The sequence below is a fragment of the Anas acuta genome, chromosome 12, assembly GCF_963932015.1.
Source record: "Anas acuta chromosome 12, bAnaAcu1.1, whole genome shotgun sequence".
Lineage (NCBI taxonomy): Eukaryota > Metazoa > Chordata > Aves > Anseriformes > Anatidae > Anas > Anas acuta.
In genome coordinates, this window is record NC_088990.1 from 17,715,255 (window position 1) to 17,740,987 (window position 25,733).

At 39.1% G+C, this 25,733-nt stretch overlaps 1 protein-coding gene across 2 annotated transcripts in view; it reads right to left on the minus strand.

The window, feature by feature from the left end:
- The window catches only part of LIPC (lipase C, hepatic type), a 73,731-nt gene that overhangs the window by 27,155 nt on the left and 20,843 nt on the right, over positions 1 to 25,733 (minus strand). The window contains exons 1-2 of one of the 2 annotated variants that reach the window (XM_068695560.1): positions 25,608 to 25,716; positions 25,277 to 25,402 (exon numbers count right to left, since the gene is read on the minus strand). In XM_068695560.1, the coding sequence (XP_068551661.1) occupies positions 25,277 to 25,358 (82 nt within the window). In that variant the 5' untranslated portion in view covers positions 25,359 to 25,402; positions 25,608 to 25,716. Of the gene's footprint in view, positions 1 to 25,276; positions 25,403 to 25,607; positions 25,717 to 25,733 lie in introns of those variants that run through there. The other variant, XM_068695559.1, reaches the window with a different exon arrangement.

Sequence of the window (25,733 nt, forward strand, 5' to 3'; positions counted from 1 at the left end):
AAAACTTCTATGCACAATATTGTTTTGTAGAATACTTAGTACAGTGTGCCCTGTGCAATGCAAAAACTCATTAAAAGATTAAAAGCATATGAAATTCTTAGTAGGAGTTCTATCCCTTAGACCTGTAAAGCCAGACAGGTCAATTCAATATCAATTTCTGTCTGACCAGATCTTTAATTTTGGTTTGATCTGTTAGATCGCTTAAGTAGTCTGAAGTGCTTTGGCGATAACGTGTCAGACTGTTCGCCTTCATCTGGATTATTATTTACGTATGTGTGGCTTATTAGTTGTAGAATAATATGAACCAAACTGATGAATGAAGTTGCTTTCCATATTTTGAATGCATAGAAATTGGCTAACAACAGGACTATATTCCAACGTGACTTATGGTACCATTATTATGTAATTATTTTCTAGAACACCTGACAGCACTCACATTTTTTTTCAGGTAATGTTTTAATTATAGATTACTAAATCTATTGCAAAACAGTTGGGAAAATGAATAAATGTATGAACCACAAGTCTTATTTGAAAGCTTGGAATGGAAAAGTTCCCGATCTAAAAAATGTCCCAGTACTTTGCCCTAAGTAGGAGCTGTCAGCAGAACAATCTGAACTGAAAGCCAGGGAGAGACAGAAAGAGTGTGCTGCAGGGGCAGAACAACTCAGGGATGCTTATGTGGCTGTGATGCTCTTGGTATGTGAGCAGAGTTTTGGTCTCCCAGTCAGCCAGAGCTTTGTTTTGGTTAACAAGTTTCTGATAATAAACAACATACTTTCAACAAAGTTACTAGCTTTCTCCATGTCATATTTTCCTAGCTGGGGTGGGGGTTTCTTTCATAACTCCTTCCTGTGTTGGAAGTGCAAACTGTCTGAATTTATCAGCTGCTCTTGCTCATTCTCTCCAGACTTCTCAAATGTATGAATATGAGAAGAAAAATGGTTCCCTTGAGTTTCTTTGATCTTTGCTTGTGATATTTCACCAGGGAGAAATTTATCATAAATTAACTGAACCATGAATGAATGAGCTGCTGAAATTTTTCACGTTATTAGATTTGCTGGTGGATGGTTAATGAAACAGCCTCATGCTCTGCCACCAGGAACTGTTTGACAGAATCCAACGGGGCGGCACCGTGCAAGGTTTGGTTCACAAAGCAAAATGGATCTGTGTTAGTGGAGAGAGTCCAATGAGCATGAAAAATATTAAATTTTACTGTAAATGTTTAAATTTATGGGCTTGGTAAGTTGGATATATGAAATTTTTCCAAAAGAATTGTCCATTTTACTTCATGTGATCTCATCTTCAAGAAGTAGAAATGTAAGGATGTTTGTTGGGATATTTGCTATGATTAGAACAGAAAAATCCTCCATAAACTTACTTAAAGGTGAGGATGGGATCATTAACCAGTGGACGTATTAAATCTGACAGCCTGGAAAGCACAAACAAAGAATTAAGAGTTCAGTTGCCAGATGGTGAAAAAGGAAGTTGTTCAGAGTTGATCACGCAGCAGCAAGGCTAACAAAGGGCCTGCAGATTTCCTTTTGAAACCAGTGGGAGCTGGGAGTACTTAGTGTCTTGCGTAGGTTGGGACGTGTTTGTGGACTTTCCCCTCAGGAGTTCTCTGCTCTCGCAGTGCCCAGTGCCCTACAAGCTGTAGTCCTCTTAACGCTTTGCTGGCTGATCGGTGACACAGCTCCTGACCATTACACTGTTGTTAGGTTTTAGATGTCCTAGTTTCTTTCATGCCCAAGAAGTATGTGTGACATGCACAGCATGTGCACATAGGATATTGCTGAATTACAACTGCTTTGGTGGAGAGTGGATGACAATTAGCAGCTGGCTAATTAGCGGACCTCAGTGTGGGGATGCTTTCCTGTAGGATACATGTGAGGAGTTCGCTCATAGCACACCTGACCCTACGACAAATGCTGAATCTGATCATGATGAACTCAGCTCCTTAACAAGTAGTCTGATTTACCAAGTTTATAAGTATCCCAGCTATAGCTTAGAAGGAAAAGGACAGGCAGACAGGTGATAGTGGCCTTGAAATCTCAGTAAATCAGCATCTGAGTAGAGTTAGGGCACGGAGCCTTGAGAAAGTGCGTTTTATGAGATGCCATCGCTAAAAGCACTGTATGCTGACCGTCTGAAGCAGTAAATTTTGCACTCAGGTAATTAGCAATACCTCTTGGGAAGGAAGCAGTGGGGTATGCTTGTGGATAAGAGATTAGCTGATCAGTGAAGTTCCTCATTTAATTTTTCTATTTGTCATGGACGTGCACAGTAGCCTCTCCCAAGTCAACATTAACCTCTCTGTAGCCTCTGCATTGTGTTCTGCCATGTCTGTGTTACCAAGTAGTCGCCTTGGTGAACAGCTCAGATAACATGAAAATAAAATTCATAATAATGCCTGTAATTTAGAATGTATAAGAGAAATAATCAGATATAGGTGATAGCTGGTGATTCTGTTTAATAGATGCAGTGGCAAGGAATAAATCTGATAGCAAATGAAATAGACTTGTAGAAAATTTTTGACTTTGAAAAAAAATACTTTGTTACTGAGACTTTACTGCAAGGGAACAACAGCTTGGGTCTAGTGTCCAAATTCTGTAGTATGCAGCCTTTCTGAGTGTTTTCTTACATAGAAATAGTCATGCACCAAAGGGTAGCACATTAGCTAAGTGGAAAAAGTCAGGAACAGTATCACTGCTGAAATCCCTTATAGCCTTGCACAACCGTCTCACAGTGGTTTGGGAAGAAGGGAATGCGGAAAGAAAAGATATGATTGTAATTTAATACATTGCAACCATTGTAAAATGAAATTGATGTGTTTATGCTGTGTTGTTCTTTCTTAAGTGTAAAGTATTAGATTCTTATCTACATTCTACTTGCATTTTAAGCTGTTCATTTAACAAGCCTTTCTGGCCTCCTATAAAAATAATCCATGTAAAATACAAATTAGTACAGCAGAGTAATTTCCCTGCATGTAATAACTGAAAATTATTTGTATTCTATTCATACTCAAAGGCCTATTCAGGATATGAGCCCCATTGAGGCAATTGCTACCATGCATCTGAGAAGACTGGGGGAACAGATCTGTGTTCCTCTGAGAACTATATTGATTCAGTAGATTTTCTTTTAGGAGCTTAGAGACAAGTCCTTATGGCTCACTTTTGAGGTCTATAAATATTGTGTAAAACAACTTTATGTGGCCTTAAGATAATCTCATGTATTCAGCTGAAAGATTGGAGCTAATTTAAAAAAAATAATAATAATAAAATGCAAGACATTGTACCAAAATAAAATAAAATAACAAAGAAGTGAGAAGGCATATATCACTGGGAGTGGAGATGTTCAGAATTAGAAATCACTACTTGTAGAAATACTAGCTGGTGGTTGCATTAACATTTTTCAGCTGGTGAGGATCCCTGCTGAGATTTGCTGGGCAGGGGCAGTGTTCTGCCTAGGTCCCAGGAGGTGCAGTCATACTTCGTAGGGAAATAGCTCCTTATGACTTAGACATGCACAGTATTGGTGACGGGGAGCCCGCTGCTGCCAAGGGGTCCTGGGAATTGCACATCCATGGAGGAGCGCTCAGAGGTCCCACCGCCCTGTTCCTGAGCAGTGCAGCTATGCCTCATGCACTCATCTCATTCAGTTCACTCAGCCAACATGTGAAAATTCACTTTTCTTTCCTCTGGATTAGCTTGCCGTTGACTTAGCAAGCTGAAATAATTTGTGCTGAAATCAGATGAGTACTAAGTCATCATAAGGGGTTAGAAAGAAATGGGATCACACAACTGATTAGGTAAGTACTCCCTGAAACTCCACATATGAAACTCAAAACAGAGGTATGGCAGAAAATTGAAAGAGAGGTTTCCTGAAGACTAGCACAAAGCATTTAAGTCTCCCAGCAGCAATGATTACAGAAAAATTTACATTTCAATTTACTCAAGATTATTCTGTGAAAAATATCAATGTAGCTAGCTCAAATCTTCCCTTATTTTTCTATTAGTATAAGAAAAAATATCTTTGAAAGTGTCTGGAAAGCTGCTTTCATAATCTCTGTGTTCAGTTAACCAGCACGAAGTATGTAGGCTCAGAACTTAAAATTCTCCAAATAGTTACAGACCAATCTTATTTGGGCAACAATGTGAAACTTTAGAGAAGTAGCTGGGAGGATCTAGTGAGACATCTGGAAACACAGTCCCCTCTTGCTTGAGAGGGGACACAGAGGAGCCAAAATGTCTTATGAATGCAATGTGGGGGAAAGGAATGGATTATTGATCCAGAAATTGCTCTCTCTTACATTCACAAGCCCAGAAGAGTGATCAGTGTCAGCTCAACAGCCAGATAGCCATCTTTGCTGCTTGGTGAACAGCTGCCCTTGGTAGACGTTGCAAGCAGACAGAAAGGGCTAGAACAATGTTAGAATGAAACTTTCCAACCTTTCTGTGAAAAGTATAAATGTGACAAAGGCATCAGAAGATGAGCAATCAGAATTGTCTTGCAATCGGCCATGAGAACGGCTGTATGAGTAAAATCCTAATGGCTGCTGCTCGGGTGCTCAAGCCCAAGTAGCTGCGTTAGGACATGCAGTAAGAAGAGAGGCTGAGCTGTGGGCTTGGTTCTGCTCTGGGCGGAGGCAGGTGTACTCTGCAGGGTACAGCAACAGCTGGATGTAGTTGCAGATCAGAATCTCATTTAGTTCTCTGGGAATGTGAGGAAGCAACAGGATCTGGAGAGAAGGAACCCTAAATGTGCAAATATGGAGATATCTCTCCTTGCAGAGGGGAATTTCTGCCTAGGATTTCAATTTTGCATTGTCCTAACTACTCTAGTTTGTCAAAAGCTTCTTTCCAATCTTCCACACAGGTGGTACATATAGCACTAACTCATGTTCCTGATTTGGTTTGGCACATTTTATCTAGAATCTGTCATATTTTGTAGGGCAAAGAAAGTGGGACTGCTATCCACGTGTAAAGCATTAAAGACTCAAAATGGGAGAAAGCTTGTATAAAACTGTAGTTAAAAGTTCTTCCTTTAAAGTCCTTCCTTCCAGAATGACTCTTTGCTTTTACTGTATTTATTTTCCCTTTGCAGTTAAAAACACTTTTTTTTTTTTTTTTTTTTTTCCCTGTAACTCCTGTAACTGTATAAACAAAGCTATTTGGATGCAGAGTTTCCTTTGTACATAAGAACCTGAATGTGCTTCAGAGTATATAACTCTGCTCTGGAAAACCAGTACTTTAACACCCATTAGAAAGGAGCATATTATGACAGTGGACACGCACCCTCGGCTGCATCCATCTGTGCCAGCAAAGAGGTTGCCACCTCCAGCTTTTTATCACCTCCCACCAGACAGAGATTACCACCACCCTTACTGTTCTGTTGCCAGTGCTTTAGTGTTGGACCATTGCCTAGTTGTTGCAAACAAAATAAGCTGGACTACCTCAGATCACCTCTTCTAACTGTTTAAACTAACCTAATTTATTTTGTTTGAAACAAACGAGGGCATGCTTACATGAAGGGATCTACCGCATGAGTTACATGAAATGGTAGCTTTCAGGAAATGATGAATAGCTGGGGGGATGCTGCAGGCAGGTACCCTTGATGTGAAAAAAGAAGTTTGTTCACAGCCTGAGACACGTGCATGCAATGATTCAGTAACTTCCTGAAGACCACTATTGAATTTCTTAATTCCTTTGGATTTTGAAACGTAGATCAGATAAATTAGCTTGTATATAATGCTCACTTGGTCCTACTGTGGACATTATAGTCTTCTCACTGTAGTCTAGATATGTAAAATAAGTACAAATAGACAGGACCTATGCATTTTATCATATTCTCAGCAAGCAACAACATAAACTTATAAAATTTTTGTGGCCAGAAGTAATTTTGAATTGTTCCCAGTTGTTAAACTACAGAAAACTCTATAATGATCCCAAAGTGCTCTTTCGTCTCTGTAAACCATCATGTGATTCATCTCTAGTGACCAACTTGGTAGCATAGTCAAAAGGTTACACAGATAAACAGAATTATTTGCTTCTGACTGTCATGCCTGGAACACAAAGTAGGTGAATTTACTCGCTTTGTTATTCACCATTATACCCGAGTTCAACCTGGAATCCTCAGAGCTGAAGTCTTACATTAAAAAAAAAAAAAAGAAAAGCAAGCTATACTATACCATAGTTTATGTAGATAAGCCACAGAAGGTGATGATACATGTATAATGCACACTGAACAAAACATCTTGTTTTCTCTGTTCAATTCAGTGCATAATTTCCTTTTCCCTTTGGTCCATCTCTTCAGAACTATGATCACACCCACTAAACTTTCATATCAGCTTACTCGTTATTTGAAAAACCAAACACCATTGTGTTCAATATTTACTTTATAAAATGCTGTAGCCTCCTATTGTATTGTGTTGTTTTGTATGGACTCAGCAAATCCACATCCTCAGATATGCAATTGAAATCTTCCCTCTCTTACACCAAAGCAACCATACATTAGACCAGTACCCTATGTTTTAGCCAAAAAGAGGCTGTGCATGCTGCTGCATGTAGGAAACATCCTGTCACTGAAGCAAGTTCTAGAGACTCCAGTCTCCCTGCATGTCCCCATCTACTAAAAATGAATAAAATTTTTAAAGTCACCTCTCCTGTCTTGGTCATTATAGTTGTGCATGATAAGAGAAGTGATCTCTGGTTGGGGACTGCTTTTCAGGCTGGAATGATGTCAGCGTTTCAATGTCAGCTGCACCTTGACATTGAAACAGCCAAAAGATGCTGATATCAGTTCCCAGATGAAGCAGAGAGGCTGTGCTGCCAGCATGGCCTCTGTCCACTGCAGAACCAGCTTCAGCCAAGTTTGTTCTCATTCCTGTCTGCCTTTTGGCTGAAAATGGCATTTCTGATCTGGTAAAAAATAGAAAATAAGCTGAACATCCTCAGCATACTAATGGCACCCAAATTTCCTTACAGCTGGTGGCAGCCTAGTGAATGCTGCTGAAAAGAATCCCACAGTACTGTGGCAGGGGGACACCTACTGAGACCTATTCACCATCCACTTCTTCTCAGGTTCTCCTTGGAGACCACTGTGGGAAAACACAGAAAAATAAGTAGGAAAAACCTTTCTGTTCTAGTAGTGTGCCAGTTGCCTTGGGTTATCAAAAGTTCATAAATCTAACAAAAACAGTATGGACATTTGGACATTTTGTCTGCCATGTAATTATTAGCTAAGGAAATCATCAAACTCTGTATTCTGCCCTTTACTGACAGGGAATGATGGCAGCAGAAATATTCCCTTATGGTCCTTCACTGTTCTAGTGGTCTTTATATTGCTATTGGAAGAGGGATATGGATCAAGTGCATTCACACTGGTATCTCGTACAGTGTGAGAGTTAATGGTGTATTAGCAGAGAAGCAAAGGTCTAAGCGTTCACATTCCCTAGCTCAGCATGTTGGGTGCTTCTCTGTGCTGCTGGATTTTTTTTCCTTCTGTGGTGCCCATGATGTATCTCAGTTGTGTTAACCATTTTCTTTCTATTCTCTAATAACAGAAGAAATAAATGCAGGATGGTTTTCAGTCCGGGAGCTGTGCGTCCTGTTTTGTTTTCTTAAAAAGCTAGCACCAGATTTTATTTCAGGAGTTTCAATATTGCTAGAGAAAATGTTGATCAAGATTGGTAGAATCCTTTTTTTTTTTAAAAAAAAAAAAAAGTGAAAAATATTTTTAGCAATAATTGTTATACTGTGTGACTAGGCAGTAGAATAATTTATTTTTCTCCATGCAGAGTCTAAGGAAAGAAAGGATATGTTTAGAACTGATTCATCACTGAAATAGTTCTTACTAAACTAAAACTATTGGGCAATAGATTTGGAGGAAGCTAGGGGGAATGCTGGTTAGTCAGTCACTTTGTATTAAATGAACAGGTGGGTTTAGCCATAGATCACAGCAGAAATGAAATCTACCTTTGGAAGGCTGCTGCTGCGTTCCCTTTCACTAGGCACCAGTCTCCCTGTCCAGTCCAGTTTTAAATGCACATCCTCCTTAGTGATGGCTTTTGCAAGGAAGAATTCTCTAGTGGCATGTCATGCTTCTGGTTTTCAGAAATTTAAACAATTGAACTTTGTCATAATAGAGTATTCTGATAGCTTCAGCTATAATAAACTTTAGCAGAAGTTGAGTGTTGTGTGTACTCATAAGTGTATTGATTTTGACGAAATAAGTATGTGAAGAAAATAAGGAAGGTAAGCATGAATTAAACATTAGGGGCATATAATTATCTAGCTGGACGCCTAGGTTGTAACTCTCACCGTTGATGATAACGTTTGGGAACGAGAGCTGTTACTTCCCAGCAAGAAGTTCAGATTAATAAAAGCCAATGAACTGATTTGACTTGACAAATTTAAGAAATGTAAATTTTACAAGAAAATAGGAGGTAAGCAAAGTCATTGCACAGTAAGTTCTGTTATTTTTCTTCTATTTTTAGAAGAATTGTGAATTTCCTAGGAATATTATATGAGCATTTCTCATTAGGATTTGGGAAGTTATATTTATTTTCCTGTGTATTAAAATGCTGACTGTATTTCTGCTCCAAAACGTTGGGAAGATACTAAACCAGCTATTTTTTCATTATTTACTCTTAAGTCTTAAAGTGACTTTAGGAACCTAAAGGAAGGAAAAAAAGTTCATTTCTATCAGCAGGTGACAGATGTGGCTTATGATGGTTCAATCATATGTAAAAGCAACTTGTACTGAGCTAACTGAAGAAGACAGAGACAAAGAAAACTGGAAAGTAAGAAAAAAAACAACAGCAAAACCACCTTCTTTCCTCACTGTCCTCCCTCCCATCCACCCCATCTTAGTTTGGTGCTGTGACTATTGCATATTTTGAGAGTGTTCCTAGCTCAAGCTGGGCAATACAGGCAATATGAGAATTTATAACCAAATGCAATGTGGAGAACATGCTGGTTGCTATCCTTGGCAGAAATGGACAGCCACCCTGTGCTATACTGCATGCATATTTCCTATTGATCCGTTCTTCTCAGTGGGTCTGCTTTTGCCATTGTTGTGACTGTTGTGATTGCATTTAGTGATTAAATTAGCATTTCAGATCTGGTGGTTTGGTGGATTTTTTTATTTATTTGTTTTGTTGTTATTTTTGAAAAAGTGTGTACCTGATAATAGATATTCTGCATACACGTGTGCTAGGCACTGGTGGGTATTGCTTGCTTCTCAGGCTCCTGTAGCCACCAGCTGGAGATATATCAAACCTTTTCAGGGGGTGGATCACTTGTGGGAAAAGAAAGTGAATCAATTCGTCCTCTTTCATTGCATTTTGCAGCAGCGTCATGGATTTTGTTCAGATTTATGGGAGACTGCCTAAACTGAACAACTGGCATTGCAAGCAGGAAAAGTCACTCTCTACTCGGTTCTTTTTGAATTAGGTCCATCTATTACCCCTCTGCAGTGAGTTTAATGACTCCCAAGATTCTCTCTATGGATTCATATAGTGAGCGTGATGTTTTTAAAAGAGAAAATACCTTCTCTTCTACCTAGACCTAACAAACCTATTAGCAAAACCCTCTATTAACTGAAGGAAGAGATTCCTTTATTTTGCAGAAGTTCTTTCCTAAGCTTTCAGGTAATTAAATGCAATTATGCTGTTATGTAATTACAGTATTCTGAATTATAACTTTATACAGCAGTTATTCTAGCTTTTCAACAAATGTTTCCTCTGTAGTGCTGTGCAGTCCTGAGTTGATGCTCTGTGTCTGTAGCCACCCTTTGGGAAAAGTTTGCTGAAAAGTAGTTAGAATCATTCCTTAAAATGAATGCTCATTATGTATTGTGCACACTCCCTTCACGATCTTTTTTTGTAAAACCACCCTAGGAGATGTTCACCCACCTTTGCCAGCTGAACTTTGCTAGTCTGCCTCACTGAACTGATCTGGAAATTTCACATCATGTTTTTGTGTGCACGTCCCAGTACATCAGGCCGTGAATTTTGAAACGCACTGGAAGCCTCCCAGAAATCAGGCAAGAGGTATCACAAGGGCTGCATTTCTCATGGTGCTTCAGCATGTTTGCAGTTCTAGCTAGAATCAAGTGGAAATGAAGTAACAAAATTGTCCAAAGTTCTCAACATTCCTGTTTCATTTTGGTAGCTCTTTATCTGTTAGATTCTTTTGTCATCTGCAGGACGGTCACTGGTGGAACTGATTCGTAAGTTTGTTTCATGCGTGTCAAAGATTTTCTATGTCCCTAATATAGTTCCCCCAGCTCAGCATTTCCTGATGCATTTCAGATACTGAAAAATTATTTATCTGAAATGTATACCTGAAATATTCATGGAAGAGGAACAATACTATTTAAACATTTTCCTCCAAATTGTAGATAGAATTACAATAGCCATTTTATTGCATGAGAAGTGGAGAATAAAAGCATGCAGTTAGAAAACAAAATTCTGGTTCACATTCACCTATCTCTTTTGTCCCTGGCACAAAGGTGAAAGAAGTTAGTCTTTTTGTAGGCTAGAAGTTTTCAGCTGGTGCCTGTCAAACTGTGAGTTTCTGCCATTCTGAAGTCCTGATGGAAACAGCGTAGGCCACGGTTCAATCCCAGACCTTTAAAGGGCTACTGCTATCTACTGTGACTGAGAACAGTTCCCAGGCCAGTCTGTGCTGGGGCTGGAATGAATGCAAAGTGGGAAAAGGATAAAAAATCTTCAGAGATTCTTCATTCTCTTTCTCCAATGCCTTATAAATAAAACAAAAAATCTGAGTAATAACCTTGCTATAGTTAGTTCTGTTTGGCCCGTATATTCCTCTGGACAGGAACCATACCAAGTAGTGTGTCTGCAGCACAAATCATCCCAGAGGGGTAGAGGGCTGCCTAGGGCTGGGTGCGGGACAGAAAGATACAGCGAGCAGCAGCCACACTTCAAAACATCTTCTAATTCAGTTCCTTGATTCCTCCAATCAAATAACCGTTACGCTCTGTTGAATGTAGCTTGGCAGTAGAACAGATAAGTTTACGGCAGCATTTCAGCCTAGGGTAGAAAGTTGTTCTCTGGCACTGAAGTATCAGATCTCCCAGGCAACAGATTACAACTGAGCGAGCTTTCGTAATCTTGTCCTTGGCTCTGCCAGGTGTGAACGTTTCAGCAAGCAAAACGTTTGGCCAGCATGCAGGGAATGTGCTTGGACAATCCAGCACAGTTCCACATGTGGTAAGCGTGGTGCCGGTGCAAAGACGCGGTATTGGTGTGGGAAACCAGGGCAGCCACCATCCCTTACAGCAGCAGTCCTGGGCCTCGGGGCCCTCCCACGCCTACCAGGCTTTTGGCTTTGTAGGGTTGTGCTTTTTTCTGCTCTGTGCCACTCCGAAAGATAACATTGTCCAGAGGCATAAATTAAAAGCCAATGTAGTCTTGGAATATGTGTAATTTCCCTTAGAAATTTAAATCCTGTTAGTTCTGTGTTGGTTTTCACCGACCATCGGCCATTTAACAAAGTGCTGCAGTGGCTGTGCACGTGGTACGGGCAGTGGGAGCAAGACCTGCCTGAGAAAAGCTGTATGCAGAGAGGACATGGTAGCTGCTCTGTTTGCCAACTTGAAAGCAAAGTTATCTTTCAGCAGGACTGCAGACTGAATGTTTCCTAAAAATGAGGGCAGGGTATCTTGTAGGGAAAGAAATATGGAGCCTTCAAGTCTGGAGACACAGGAAAGCTTCAAGTTACTTATGGCATCTCAGATAAACTATTGCTCAGCAAAATAAGGGCTTCATTAGGAGAACCCTCTGTTGTATTTTTCTGTTTGTGATTTACTCGAGCTGTAAATCCTACCGCCTGTCTGACATGTGTCACGGGGTCTGTTAGCCGAGGCCAGTCACCTCTGGATTTTCTCTGCATTGGAGAAAATAGGGCATGGGCCACAGAAACGAGAGAACTGCAGTCTGAAGCGATGGTGGAGCTGGAATGAGAGAATGAACATCTCTTTGAATACCAAATTCTATGCAGAATGCCGAAAATTTGCCTACTGGGTTGAGCTTTCCACTAAAAACTATCTTCCAACAGACTAATTAACGCAGACTTCTAGGTATCTTTCTCCTTATTGCTATGGCAACAAATCAGTTTCTTTATAACAGCTTCTGATGTTCCAGACAGCCAAAGATTATGACAGGATGAAATACTTCTCTGTATTTAATTATCATGTTTTTAATTTGAATTTATCAAGAGACTGGTTGAGTAGAATCTGCAAAATTGTCAGGCAAAGGAGTCTCCTAAAAATAAAATGTAGCTAGCAAGATGTTCAGCATGCATAACGTGATGGAGTTCCAATTTATAAATAGGTTTAGGAAGAATTGAACTCATTAAAAAATAAATCAAAGATGAATTTTTAGGGATATGGCCCTGTTTCAAAGATATTTTAAATGAGCCTAAATCCTGGCTGTCAAGGCTTGGTCTCGCTCTTCCTACGGTTCCAGGTATCCTCCAGAGCCCCGCAATGAAAGGGAATTATGTTAGGAAGCATGTTGGGTGGAAAGCAGGCAGAGGGCTGCCTGCCAGCAGGAATCGAGTGGTTTCATCCACCCTGCGTTAATGTGCAGCTTTTGTCTTCCCGTTTGTCATCAGCAGTGGCAAGCCTCGCCTGCCTAGACAGACAAGTGCATGTTCTTTGGTCGGGGGGAGCTCAGGACGGGGGGTTTGCAACGTGAGCTGCACTTGGGCTGTGCCTGGCAGAGGGAGGTTGTGGGAGTGAGGAGGAGCTGGCAAAGGGAGGTACGAGACGGCTTTGGGGTGAAACAACTCAGGTTTGAGACAGTTGTGTTTCTAAGGGACTGGGAAACTTTCCCAAACAAAAATGCACTTTCCAGGAGGTGGAAAGGATTCTGGGTAAATATTTTTCTAGGCCCATCGTGAAGAGGGGGGGGGGAAGAGAGAAAATTTGCACATTTATGTTGTTACTAGAACAAAATGTTTTTCTGGCAATGATATTTCCTCAGCAAAATTTCATAAGGTCTCACAGTACTGAAAGTAAAACTATAATAATACATTGTATCTAATTTCTTGTCCCTTGTTTTAAGCATGTCAGCCACCAGAGTATAAAATTTGTTTACATGTTGTAAATATAATCTTAAAAAAGAACATTATCATATTGATTTGATATAGCATAGTTTAAAAAATGTGAAGCCCTGACTGTTAACCACTCACTTTAATTATGAGAGCTTATAAAGTTGCTTGTGAATTATAACAACCTTCAAACACAATGATTACGTGCGGGTTTTTTTGTACCATTTCAATTTCTTCTCCAAGACCCATTGTTACATTCCTCACAATTCACAAGGTAAGCCTTATTCACTAACGATCTAGAAAATAAGGGGCTGTTTGTTAAACCCAGCTTCAATGTAAAGTTTTGAATGCTGTGTGAGTACCTGTTTTTTACGTCTCTGGCTAATTTAAAAAATCTTGCAAATTTTTAATAAGCGAAAAGTGATCTCCTGATGCTTCCGAGAAGTGTTAATGAAGTGGCTTACTGTGACCTGCTGAACACGCAGAATGTGTGAGCAGAGTGGAAGTTGTGTTGGGAGCAAGCTTAGAATGTGGCTGGCTTACTTTATTGAAAGTGATTTAGAGATAAGGTAAAGAACCATTAATAAGTGAAATTGTGAGTGAAGCACTTATCAATTCTCATATTCAATTTAGTTGAGCTTTTTTTGCTTGTAAGTATGCATTATAAATTTGATTATTTTCATTATAAAATTGTCCTGTGAACAAAGTAGGACACATGCTTTCTAGTCCTGAGATACCAGAACCATGATCTCTCAGTACAGAATAGTGGCATTAACAAACAAAACAAAACAAAAGAAAGAGAGAGATTTAGAGATTTCTGAAAGAATATCTGTATTTGTATTCAGTTCTCAAATTTTGCTCAATTGGAAACCATCTTTATGTCTCCTACAACAAAAACCATCCTCATTCTTTGAACGCGTCTAGCTTCGATTTATCTGGTAAATGACTCGCTAAACGCAGACTCCCAGCATCCCAGGGTCCTAGTACACCACCAGTGCTTGGGAGCCTTCACTTCACTTTGTAATGACTTCAATGAGCCAGTTGTGTTAGGATCATTACTATCAGTTCTCTCTCTATATATATTTTTCTCCTTTCTGAGAGCTGATTCTGAGTCAGCAATGCTTGTTCCTGTAGACGAATTTGTCTTATTGCATCAATGACGGAGAAGGTTCCTGATGCATTTGATGCTAATTTCCATCATGGTGTTTAAAAGCCATGATTTTAGTTAGATGTCTGGTGAATTAGTTCCACGATTCCCATTATACTAATTAGTTTAGCAACACTCAATGCACTTGCTGGCAATTATTTCACCCTTCAGCTGGTGACATAATATTGAAGGAAGAAACTCCTTTGAGCATGTTCCCAAAAATATACATTCTAGCTTTGCCCTGGTGTCAGAAAAGCAAGTATCTAGCTAATGAAAACAGTACAAAAACGCGATGTCTCACATTAGTGAAAATGGCAGTGAGATTAGTGAACATTAGGGAGATTTCTTTGGCAGCTACTCACATGCTTCAGTTTCTGGCAGTTTCTATTCAAAAAGTAGTACCCTAAAACAACACTGGCCTTGATTCATCTTCCTAATGGTAATGTTACTGCCTGACAGTAGCTAAAGCTTGATTTAGTTTAGTTTAGTTTAGTTTTGTTTGATGTCTCTTTTGAAGCAGAGATAGTAATACTGGCCACTCTAAAACACTGGCTGTTAATATTACAGGTGCTTTGGAGTTGTGTTACTGTTCTTTAAAATGTTGGGAGAAAGTCGAAAGGGGCTGGCTGAACACTGCAGCCCCAAAGCCTGCTGTGCTGCATCATGCAGGAGTCCTCGGGTCCTTGTTCCCAGCTGTCTGATTTGACATTGGCTGTAGGAAAATGAACATGAAGCACAACGAACGGCAAGTGAAGCTTGTGGTGGAGATGTGGCCTTGGCTCTTTTGCAAATATGGCAGCATTCGGTCTGGTTTTCGCTCTCTGCTTTTTACTTGTGCAAGTAACAGTAATTAGAGATAGGTCTTGTCTGTATCTTTTCAGATTTCCTTCTTGCTCTAGAGAATAGTGATGTATTTTTTTTTGGAGATTAATCCTTTCTGTGCCAGGTTCCTACATATTAGGTAGGACTATATTAGGTGAAAAAAATCATAGTCTGTCTTTGCATTATATGTTGCTTTTCCTGTTAGAATTTTGCTTTTTCTTTGTAGAAAATTTATCTCTAGACTGTAGATCGTACTGTAGACCCAAAATGGCTGATTTTAACCCATTTTCTCTCTCCCCTCTTTCAAATAAATCCTTTTAGTGTTCTGTCTTTAAAGTAGCAGTGCTTCTTACTAATGAGTGCAATTGCCAGGCTTCCCTGTTACAGTACTTTGTTAGAAATGTGCCTAACATACAGAAGTGATGGCTTACTGAGCTTTCATCAGTTCTCAGCCGATTTCACAATTAGGATCAGCACTTTCTTTGGAGCCCTGTGATTCAGTTCAGATCTCTGCAATTCTCAGGGGGAGTGGGGACTGGTCACAAGAGGAAAGAACTCAGTTTTCGTACAGACTTGTCTTCAATTTGCTACATAAATCACTAACTTGAAAGAACAGTATTGTAACTGAGATGGAGATATGAATTATTTGTCTGTAACCTGCTTCTAGCGTACACTTTGTAAGTATAAAATATAGCACAACTATAATTAGTAAGGCCAGATGTCTTCCTTTTCCCCATTAAGATTCTGTTTAGACATTTGTAGTGTTCTTTTATTTTGGAATAGTTTCATCATATCTCTGCTTCTGTAGATCACTTGGTACACAGATCAGATATCATTTTACCAAAAGCTTATTCAGATGTAATAGACCCGTGTTTCTAAAGAGGAGCTATTTCTCTGATTCTTTCAAAGACCTTCGCAAATTCTGCACCATATTGAGTGCCCTTTGGCTGCAGGTAAAGAATTCAGCAGCTTGTGGGAGTGCTAATTAGAGCTAATAATAACTTCAATGACCTGCCTTGGCTTTAAAATGCCTAGCAGAATTTACTCTGTCCTTGAAGGGTAGAGATTTTGTTTCTGTGCACATGGCTAGCTGGGGACGCTCATGTCTTCATGTTTCTGTGTTTAGTGATCACACACAATTAACTAAGCGGGTGCTCATGTGTGGATGAAAGAGAAATGGGTCGTGTTGAGGAACCAAAGAGGAAGAAAAGGCAAAGAGATTTCTCAAAAATACTACACCGGAACACCATTATTAGAGGGATTTGTACTGTTAGCTAAATAGCCTTCTTAAAACTAGAAATAATAAGAAGAAAACAATTAGAATAGGATTTGAATTATTAATAGTTAAACCTCTTCTCTCTAGTTTTGGTATATTTTTCATGGTTAGTTTGCTGAATTATGTACAAAGAGTTTGAGTGAAATCAAAGCTTTAAATTGAGCAAGTACCCAAAAAGCTCTGAGCTATGAGATTTTTATTTTATCTAACTAATGGGTTGTGGATGGTGCAGAAAACAAATGTATTTTCAAGGAGATTGCCCTAGACCTTTCCAATGTAAATATTATTAACACCAGCCAGAAAAAGAAATTTACTTTCTTTTATGAGCTATTATTCGAATGACAAATTAGGCTTGTTTTCTGATTTTTCTTTCTTTTCCTTAAGGAAAACTTAAAATAAAAGAAGGGCTTCATGATGAGGGTCTTTAGTTCCTGATTAGACAGTTGGTTTCAGTGCTGCCAGAGCAACCCTAAGCAGATCCCCATCCTGCTGCCACCCACTCACTCCTGACCTCCTGTGTGTCCCATCATTGTCCCCACAGAGCTGTTTGCTTAGTTGCACTGTGAACAAAATCAGGGAACTAATCCAGCTAAAACGTAGGATAACCATAGAAAAATAGGATAGTTTTTCACCTGGATCAGTTTCCAGGCCGTTTTGCTGCAAGCAGCTGTACTGGCACAATGGAGAGGCTTATGAATTAACTGCAACCAGTGACCTGAGGCAAGAGTTGATAAGTTGTTAATGTTGCTAAATGCATAATGAACTACAGCCTGTCCCTTTGACTTTGAAAGGTGCTGAAGATTCATCTGCCATCACTGAACACAGGTTACATAAAAAACACAAAATCAAGTATCTGAGGCTTTGGGTTTCTTTAGAGGTGGACAGTTTTGGAATGACAGCCCTTCTTCACTATTTATATATATTGATTAGTTTAATATATTTTTTAGGTTCTTAATGTGGCATAACTGATATCCTTAGCCACATTTTGATTTTACTGTTGAAGGGCATTCCAAGACCCAAGACTCATTTGCTCAGGTCTTTCTGGAGTTGGTCCAGAATGACTAAAGAGGGTATCAGAAGCAATGACCTGCTGGGGCTGCAGAGCACTAAATGCTAATCTGATGCATACATCGTGAGAAGACCTCCCGAGTAGCCTGTCCCTGAGCAACGTTACCCCCAGATGTCTGAGAATTCTTGTTCCTTTCTTCACATCAGGATTATTATATTCAGAGTATCCAAAGCTGGAAAAGTTTTCTAATTTCAGCCAGTTTAAGAAGAAACATTGATCCTTCACATATCAAAAGTAATGAGTAGCTTCAATAGTTCTGGTAGGGCCATAAATATCAGCTATTTGATGGTATTCAGAAAAGTAACATTTCCTTTAAGTGAATAACTAGATATATCTTAAGGCTACGCATATTCCTCAGCAGAATTCATTCACTTGCACTTCTTAATGTTACGTTAAAGTGAATGTGTTTTCTTCTCTGTTTTTTGTGTTTGTTTGTTTGTTTGTTTTCTTTTGTTAACTGATACATACAGTCTTCATAAATTGGACTAGAAAGATAGAAAAGGACACAGAATCACAAGAGAAAAAGTAAACAAATCCAAAGTGCAAATCCTATGGATTTACTAAAATTGCAGAACTAGGTTTGGAAGAATGGCGGTGCAAAGATTTCTCTTGGATGGTACAATCTGGCGTACTCTGTTTTGTTTTGTTTTCCTCTCTGTGTAGCTGAAGCTGCAGTAATTGTATTCATTTCTGCTACCGAAAATTGCAGATGTCAAGGTCTCTATCCTCAGCAAATTGAGTGAAAGAATTGCCGGTATAATATCATTCCAAATATTTGGTTTATGTTGAATAAAAAATGCCAAAACAACAAATCCCCTCTTAAAACAAGATCAGAATTTCTCCTGTGTTCCTCTTCTTCCCCTTGCCACATTGCCAGCCCCTGAATGCCCTGGCGCAGTCATCTAAAGTTAAAAGTGTAAGTGGCATAAATGTGAAAACTAACAATTCTACGTCACCACAACACAGAAAATAATCAACTAGAAATAGAGCTAACCAAAATACTACCCTCTTACATCATAACAAGTGCTCATTAACACGTGGTTTGGTTTTGTGTTTTTTGTTTTGTTTTGTTTTTTAAATTTTTTATTTTTTTCCCCGAAAGTCTGTAAAATGTAATTATTAGTATTTTTATAAGGTCACATGAAATTCCAAATGAAGATTTGCAAAAACGGTGTTAATGGATGTTCATCAACACCCCTTACTGACTCATTGTGGCTGAAAGGGATAATAGTGGCACTTGAAATACTGAATAAAATCTTTCAGTTGGATACTACAGATTATTTTCAGACTGAGCTACATAAAGTAAAGGTATAGGTGGTAGAATATACACAAGATTTTAAAATGAAAAATTTAATTTCAGTAGTGTTTCTCTATGTTTGTTTGTAAAGTTGTGTAAAAATGTGGGGAAGTATGGCACAGTAGCAGAATGTTATTGGAGTTTGTCAATTCCAGAGGCAAAGCGAAAATAAACATATGAGTATATTCTTCTTTTTGTCCTTGGACCTGCTCTGTCATCATTTTGCCCACTGGTCAGTACTTTCTCTTGTAAGTAGTCTCCATCAGTTTCACTTACTGGGTGAAGTAATATGCAAAATTAGAAAAATGATGTTTGGATCAAATAGAAGAAGTTTTGAGGGTTTCTCTGATAAAAAATGATGTTTCAGACAGGGCATGCTGGCTTTATTCCAGAGGGCTACGTGTAATAAAATACTTTCTTTACTCATACTCCATATATCTGGATTTCGGTTTTGTGCCTTCCTTTCAGTTATTTTTCTGGTAACTATTTGTTGCACTTGGAGCAACATCATGAAGTCTGGAGGCCATATAGGAGCCTAAATATAAACATTACTGTTGATAAAAGAGAGGTTCAAGTGGAATTTATTGGACAGAGCATGAGTGTGTACAAGCATGCAGTCCTGTGCAGTTAATGCTTCCTGACAATATCAGCAATTGTAAAAAAAAATAAAAAATGAAATGAAATGAAAAAATAAAATAAAATAAAATAAAATAAAATAAAATAAAATAAAATAAAATAAAATAAAATAAAATAAAATAAAATAAAAGGAACTAACAAGAATGATGTGGTAGTATTATAACTGTTTTTATTTTTATTTCTAGAAGAATGGCTACTGAGCATGAACATGGTAATTTTTTTACTTGGAACAGAATTTTTTAGAACAAATTTTAATTCATGTTTGGCCTGTTGCCAAAGCAGCAAACTTTATCACCCAGTATTGGCATGTGCAGATAGATGGCCCCTTCTGTCTCTTTTGCCAGTTATTGCTTATGTTGCCAGGAAATCTTAATCATGCTGCTTGGAAGTGGCTGCTGGCCTATTCACCTGCTGCCAAGCTATTCCACCCTGTGAGTCCGACTTAGCTCCAGTGAAGTCTCTTAGCTCTAGGTAACATATAGGAAAAACAGTCACTGTGCTAAGGCCACCCTAGGTTACCATATGGTCTTAAGAACAACACCAGCAGTCATGTACTGTTGCTGATGCAACCCTATTACTAGCCCTGAAGCTCCACGTGGATTAGGCATAACCAAGTTTTCAAAATGAAATGTGCAGTAGAGACCTGGAGTGTACAACAAAATAAGGAAATAAAAATGTTTTCTTTAATAATGAATGTTTTATTGGCTTGTTTTCTGATAAAACTACATGTAAGTGCATATATAGAATTGTAACCTTCTCTAACTTGACAGAGAAAGGAAGAAACTGACTCAGACAATTAAATTGCACTGCCACATTATCAAGAAATGATTTTTACGGACAAGTTTCTCAAGTGTCTTAGGAGTTCAGCCACTATTCATACAGGAGTATTCAGAAGAATGTAATGCCAAAGTCAAGTGAATTACAGACCTGTGGTGAATGTAAGCTCCTCATTAAGATGTTCAGTCACTCGCATTAGTAGAAATATTGAAACTTGTTTTATGCATGGATAGTTCCTTTGTTGATCTAGTTTCTATGATTGTATCTTTTCATGGGCAAAAGCAAAGGGTCTTTAATTAGTTAGACTACAGTTATAGTTTGGACTCTGTGGTGGAAATGTATTGCTGAAATTATATTTGTAAATTTGTATAGCTATAAAAATATATTTGTAGATAAGAGCCTGAAAGGCAGAATAACTGTTTTAGGTTATAGAAACTTCAGTAGAATTCCGAGACTCCTGAGAACATTGCAAATGCTGTGTACACAGCTAGCATTTCTGAAATACAGCCACTCAGAAAATGGCAGCAAAGGAATTTGTAGCACTTTTTCTAATAATAGCATAAGACAGATCATTACTGTAACTGGTTAGTACCCTAACATTGGGACTTCCAACTTCCAGAAGGAAAGCAGCCTGAATTCTTGGACCAATATTTCTGTATGCGATAAAATGTAGTTCTTGAATCCATGCTTAAATAATTTAGATAGAAGTGACCGGTCAAGGTCATTGGTGATGCACAAACTCTGTTGAAGGAAATTAGAAATATTAGTGGTCTTTAGTCTTGTTTCTATAGGCGGTAATCATGGAGTATTCAAGCATGTGAAGAGAGAATCAATCTCTTCAGCGCTTTCTGGATGTTTGAGCCAATTTAAATCCAATTTTATGTAGAGAAAGACGTCTCAAATATTCAGTTCCTACTTGTTTGTTCAAAATCAACAGCTGGATAGAGGAGAGACCCTTGTAGCAACACATTTGCTATTGCATTGACTTGGGATTCAGATATCCATGGAGTGCTAGCACCTTGATTACCCATGAAGCTTTCCTGTGACCTTGTACTCTGGCTGTTATTTGGAGACAACCAACTGCTCATCAGACAGGGAGACCCAGAGAGGACCGGCTTATGCTCGAGTTCAACTCATGCAGACATTGTGAGTGCAATTAGCTCAAAACATTTTGACCCTGGAATCTGATCTTGTTTAGCACCAGTACCAAACACAGGAGAACACCAGCTGCCCACGTGGTGCGGGGAGCAGCCCTGGGCCAGTTACTAGCTAGGTCATGGACACAAGCACACCCCTGAAACAGTCACAGCATGGATCCAGAGCAAGCCAAAAAAAAGTAGGTAGCAGACATGAGAAGCAGGTGACAGTAGGGCAGGGTTTGGGAGGGAGACCGTGGGGGAGGGTCGCAGACTGAGGAGGGTCCTAGGAAGGGCTGTGATGCTATGTGATGGAGACTGTGTGTTGGGGCCTGCGGGTACCACGGGAGTGTCGTGCGGTGATTCAGGAATATGGATGTGCTGTAGAAATGTAGAGAAGGAACTGAGAACACTGGGATAGGAATGTCATGGAAACACGAGATGAGGACATGAGTTTAGGGTACATAGGATCGACATGACTGGAATTAAGATAATGATTTGATCTGTTGGTCATGTAAGTGCTCATCTTGAATTCAGCCGTCCATCAAACCGTGGTCTGTAGGTACTGCACACTTAATTTGTCTGCGTGAGGATGGAGGAAGACCAAGCCTGTTCCAGTTGAGTGAAATTATTTCATTGAATATGCTTCAAGGAAATAATTATTTCTCTATGTTTTCAGTAGAAAACTGAAAGACCTGTAAGACAGTGAAAGTGATAATCACCTTCAATGTTAAAGGTTACCATCTCATCGTCTTAGCAGACTTTAGATCTCTCTCTCTGCAGCTTAACTAGCTTTTTGATCTTCTCTAAGTCTCTTATATTGCCAGTATTTTTTAAGCTTCATATAAAAATTATCATCTTGGGAGTTTTTCAGATGTGATATAGAATACTCCAAGTACACACCACTTTATTGAGGACTTTTTTGTAGGCTTTGGAGAATTTGATATCCCTAGCACACCTTTTATGTCTCTAACTATAATGTGATTGGAAAATAAAGAAAAAGTAACAGCTATTCCAGTTTCAGCATAATCCATTTCCATGGTCTATGTTATAAACCTAAAGATGTTACCTTCACTTCTGGATGTCAAAGTCCAGCCGAACTGCCAGCTGTGACTCTCTCAAGTAAAAAGCAGCAGCTTAACAATAGGCATTTCTGTGTCAGCTACTGAATTCTTCTAGTCCATAAGAAGAACTGGAATATGTTTATACCTAGTGACTTAATTTTTAGGAGAAGAATCAAAGTAAATGAAAGCTTATGTTAAAATATATTTTGCGTATTTCTAGAAAGAATCATTGTGGCTCAAATTCAGGGATATTATTTTTAGGTGGTTATTTGTAGTTTTTTATGGGATTCTACGTTTAGACAATGAACGTATGCAAAAAATATGAAACTTTTTTTTTTCCTGCTGTGTAAATATACAAGAAAACCATGGCATTACTAAAGCATTCTGTGGGTTTTTAATAATAACCTTTGTGTGTGTTTTAAATATGATGTTATGTATGCCCAGTCCATCTTGTTCTACATAATTATAAAATAAACCCCTGTAATATATGTTTATATGTCTAAACATAACTCACTTAGTCTGAAGAGAAAGATTTGCATATGACTACCTACAGTTTTAGCTGCTGCAGTCTAATTCATATAAATTATCTTTTGTAATATAATTTCTTTTACTGTGTAGGTGGATAGACTGATATGGAGAAAATTGAAGCAGAGTTGTTTATTTTCCAGGTACAAATAAATGAGAAGAACTTGACACGCTGTTTGTGCTTTCAGAGGATGGTTTCCTTGTAGGCAATTGCTCGTGCTAAAATTACATAGCAGGCTCAGCTTTGAGAAGGCCTTGTAGCTCCTTATAGTTACACCGTTCTTTGCTGCAGTTCTTGCTAAAGCAGGAACGAGCAAGCTCCGAGGTAGAAGGTGTATTTAGGTACAGCATGTACTATGTTCACAGAAAGCTGTCTTCAAAGTGTTAAAAGGCCTCCCACGCAGGGCTAAAAACTTCTCAGCCCTTCCTCAGTGAGGATTAATGCTTTATTGCCATTTGTATCAGCCACTATGGCAAACAGCCTCACTGAGGAGTGGACTGAGGAAGAAGGCTCCTCCAGGTCTTGCCACCACCGCAGCGCTGGTTTGGTCGGAGAGCTAGCTGAGCTGTGCTCACGGATCGGTTGGTAACAGAAACGAGGCAAAGCTTTGAGAACAGAGCGTCACGTTATCTTTGGCACAAAGCTGCTGTGGCTAAGGTTGGATTGGGAAAGGACAACAAGGGAGTACCAGTTGCAGAAATATACATTAGTGTAGAGTTGGAGTTAGAGTTGTGCTGCTTCACAACTTTGAGGAGCCCGAGTTCAGTGTAATGGAATATCAGGGCTTTAACCTTGGAGCTACTCTCTGTAGCAAAGCTACTCAAGCTTTGGATAGTCTCTAGAAGAAAAAACAGCGGACATTTCTTTCCCCCTCTCCTTTAAGTTTTCCAAATGCACCTGAACTGCTTCTTAAGCCACAGTCTCTTGTCCCAACGTGCTGTGAGCTAGGTGTATCTGCTAGCGCTACGTTGGTATGTGCCCTGTCTTTTGCAGCCCACAAGCAGGGCTTTAAGCTGCAGAAGCGATGAGCAAACAAGTGAAGTCCATTGACATGGGAGTACTAGGTCATGAGGGAAAAGGGGATGGAGAGAGTGAAGTGACTGACCTTGCTATAAGAGGTGCCACAGATAGTGATGGCAGGAGAACGTGAGCTGGCATAAGATGAGACTGCGGCTGGAAAAGAACAGGGGGGCAGCCTCTGCCCTGTGTTTGTGTCTAAGGTGAACTAAACTTGGAGTCTGAAAGGGCCTTGGCAAAGCTGGGACAGTTGAGGCCGTGAAAAGCCTCAAAGTAAAGTTCTGATTTTGGGTTCTCCTAAAACTGTAGAACCTGTTGAAAGTTTATAAATAGCTTGCTGAGATTTAGCAACTTAAAAGGATGCGCAGGCCTTGCTGCCTGCTAAGCCAAGCTGTTACAACATTAATTGAAATTTATAGTTCTCGTTGCGTTTTACCTCAAGATTTTATATTGTTCAAAATGAAACACAAGGTGAAGTTTAATGTGCAGAATCAAAGAAAGGTGGCCTGTGCCTATTATACATAAAGCATTTTTATAGCAAATTCCTTGTAAAACCAGCAATATGAATTAACATGAGTGCAAAACACAGCTACTGAAAGAGGCCATACTTCTGTGAATGTGCTTATCTTGCTTTACTTCCAGCTAAGGCAAAATTTACATTTATCCCCTCCAGACTTAGACTATTAGAAATGCAGTCAGATAAGGAGGAAAACTAATGTTCACTATGTACGGCTTAGCCACGAGGGCAAAAATGAAATTGACTTTGTCAGTCACATTGGAGGTTTAAGAAATGCAGTTTTGTGATGCACCGTCATACTCCAACAGTCACACGAATACAGACTTAATGTGTAGTGTCACAAATGCAGGGAAAATGGTTGTGTCCCCATGTAAATGATAAAGATCCTCCACAGTACTTCTCTCACAGAGCACACTGCAGAGTTATCTCTTTCACTCAACGATATTCATCACACTTGGGGTGAAAGGCAACCCGCGCTAGGCAATTCAGAAAATGAAAGCTTCAACACTGTCAGATAGCTAGAAATTTTTGTTCTTAGTAGGAGACTGAAAAGAATACTTCCACCCCAAGAAGATTGGGACTGCTACCAGTTCAGTGTGTATGTTCAAACTAATACATTTTTAATTTAGCCTTCAGTGGATGTTTTGTTAAAGGTCAGACTACCTTAAGCCCATAGTCTCCAAATGTATAGATTTCCACTGAGAAATGTTTTCATTGCAGATAACTACATTTTCCAATAACCACAGTTATAAATATCATATTTTAAGGGAACATAACACTCAAACAAGCAAACAAACGAAAAAACCACAAGCCCCAATATACTGATTGCCAGACATTCAATACTACTTAGTTTTTTATAACATAAACATTTCAAAAAAGTGTATCATTGTTATTTTTTTGATAGGATATTTACCTTTTTTCTTTCCTCCATATGTATCTGCTGGGCTGATGATACAAGAAAGCAACAAAAAAGGGAGAAGTTGCAAACTTTTCATTTCTTCTTTCTCTGAATGGGATTTGGGGAATTCACTGCTAAATTCTGCCAAGAGATGGGAAGAAAGGACAGAATTATCAACGCTTTGCAAGAATCCCTTTGCCCATTAATCATTAACCTTGAAATCTCCTGTTCACTGCTCCAATCTATCCTTTTATGGAAAAGAAAACAGAATTTGCCTATTTCCAGCCTCTTCCTCTTTGTTTTATGCCATTTGCAGTGGAAATAATGTGGAACTGGATCTTCTTACCTTGCTCAACAGTGTTCAGCTTTGAACAGAGCAGACTTGAGGGTGTTTGTGCTCAGAAATCCTGCTAAAGACCATGGGTAGCTAACTCAAACGTGGTTGGTCAGCAGCTCAGTCTGAACACATTGC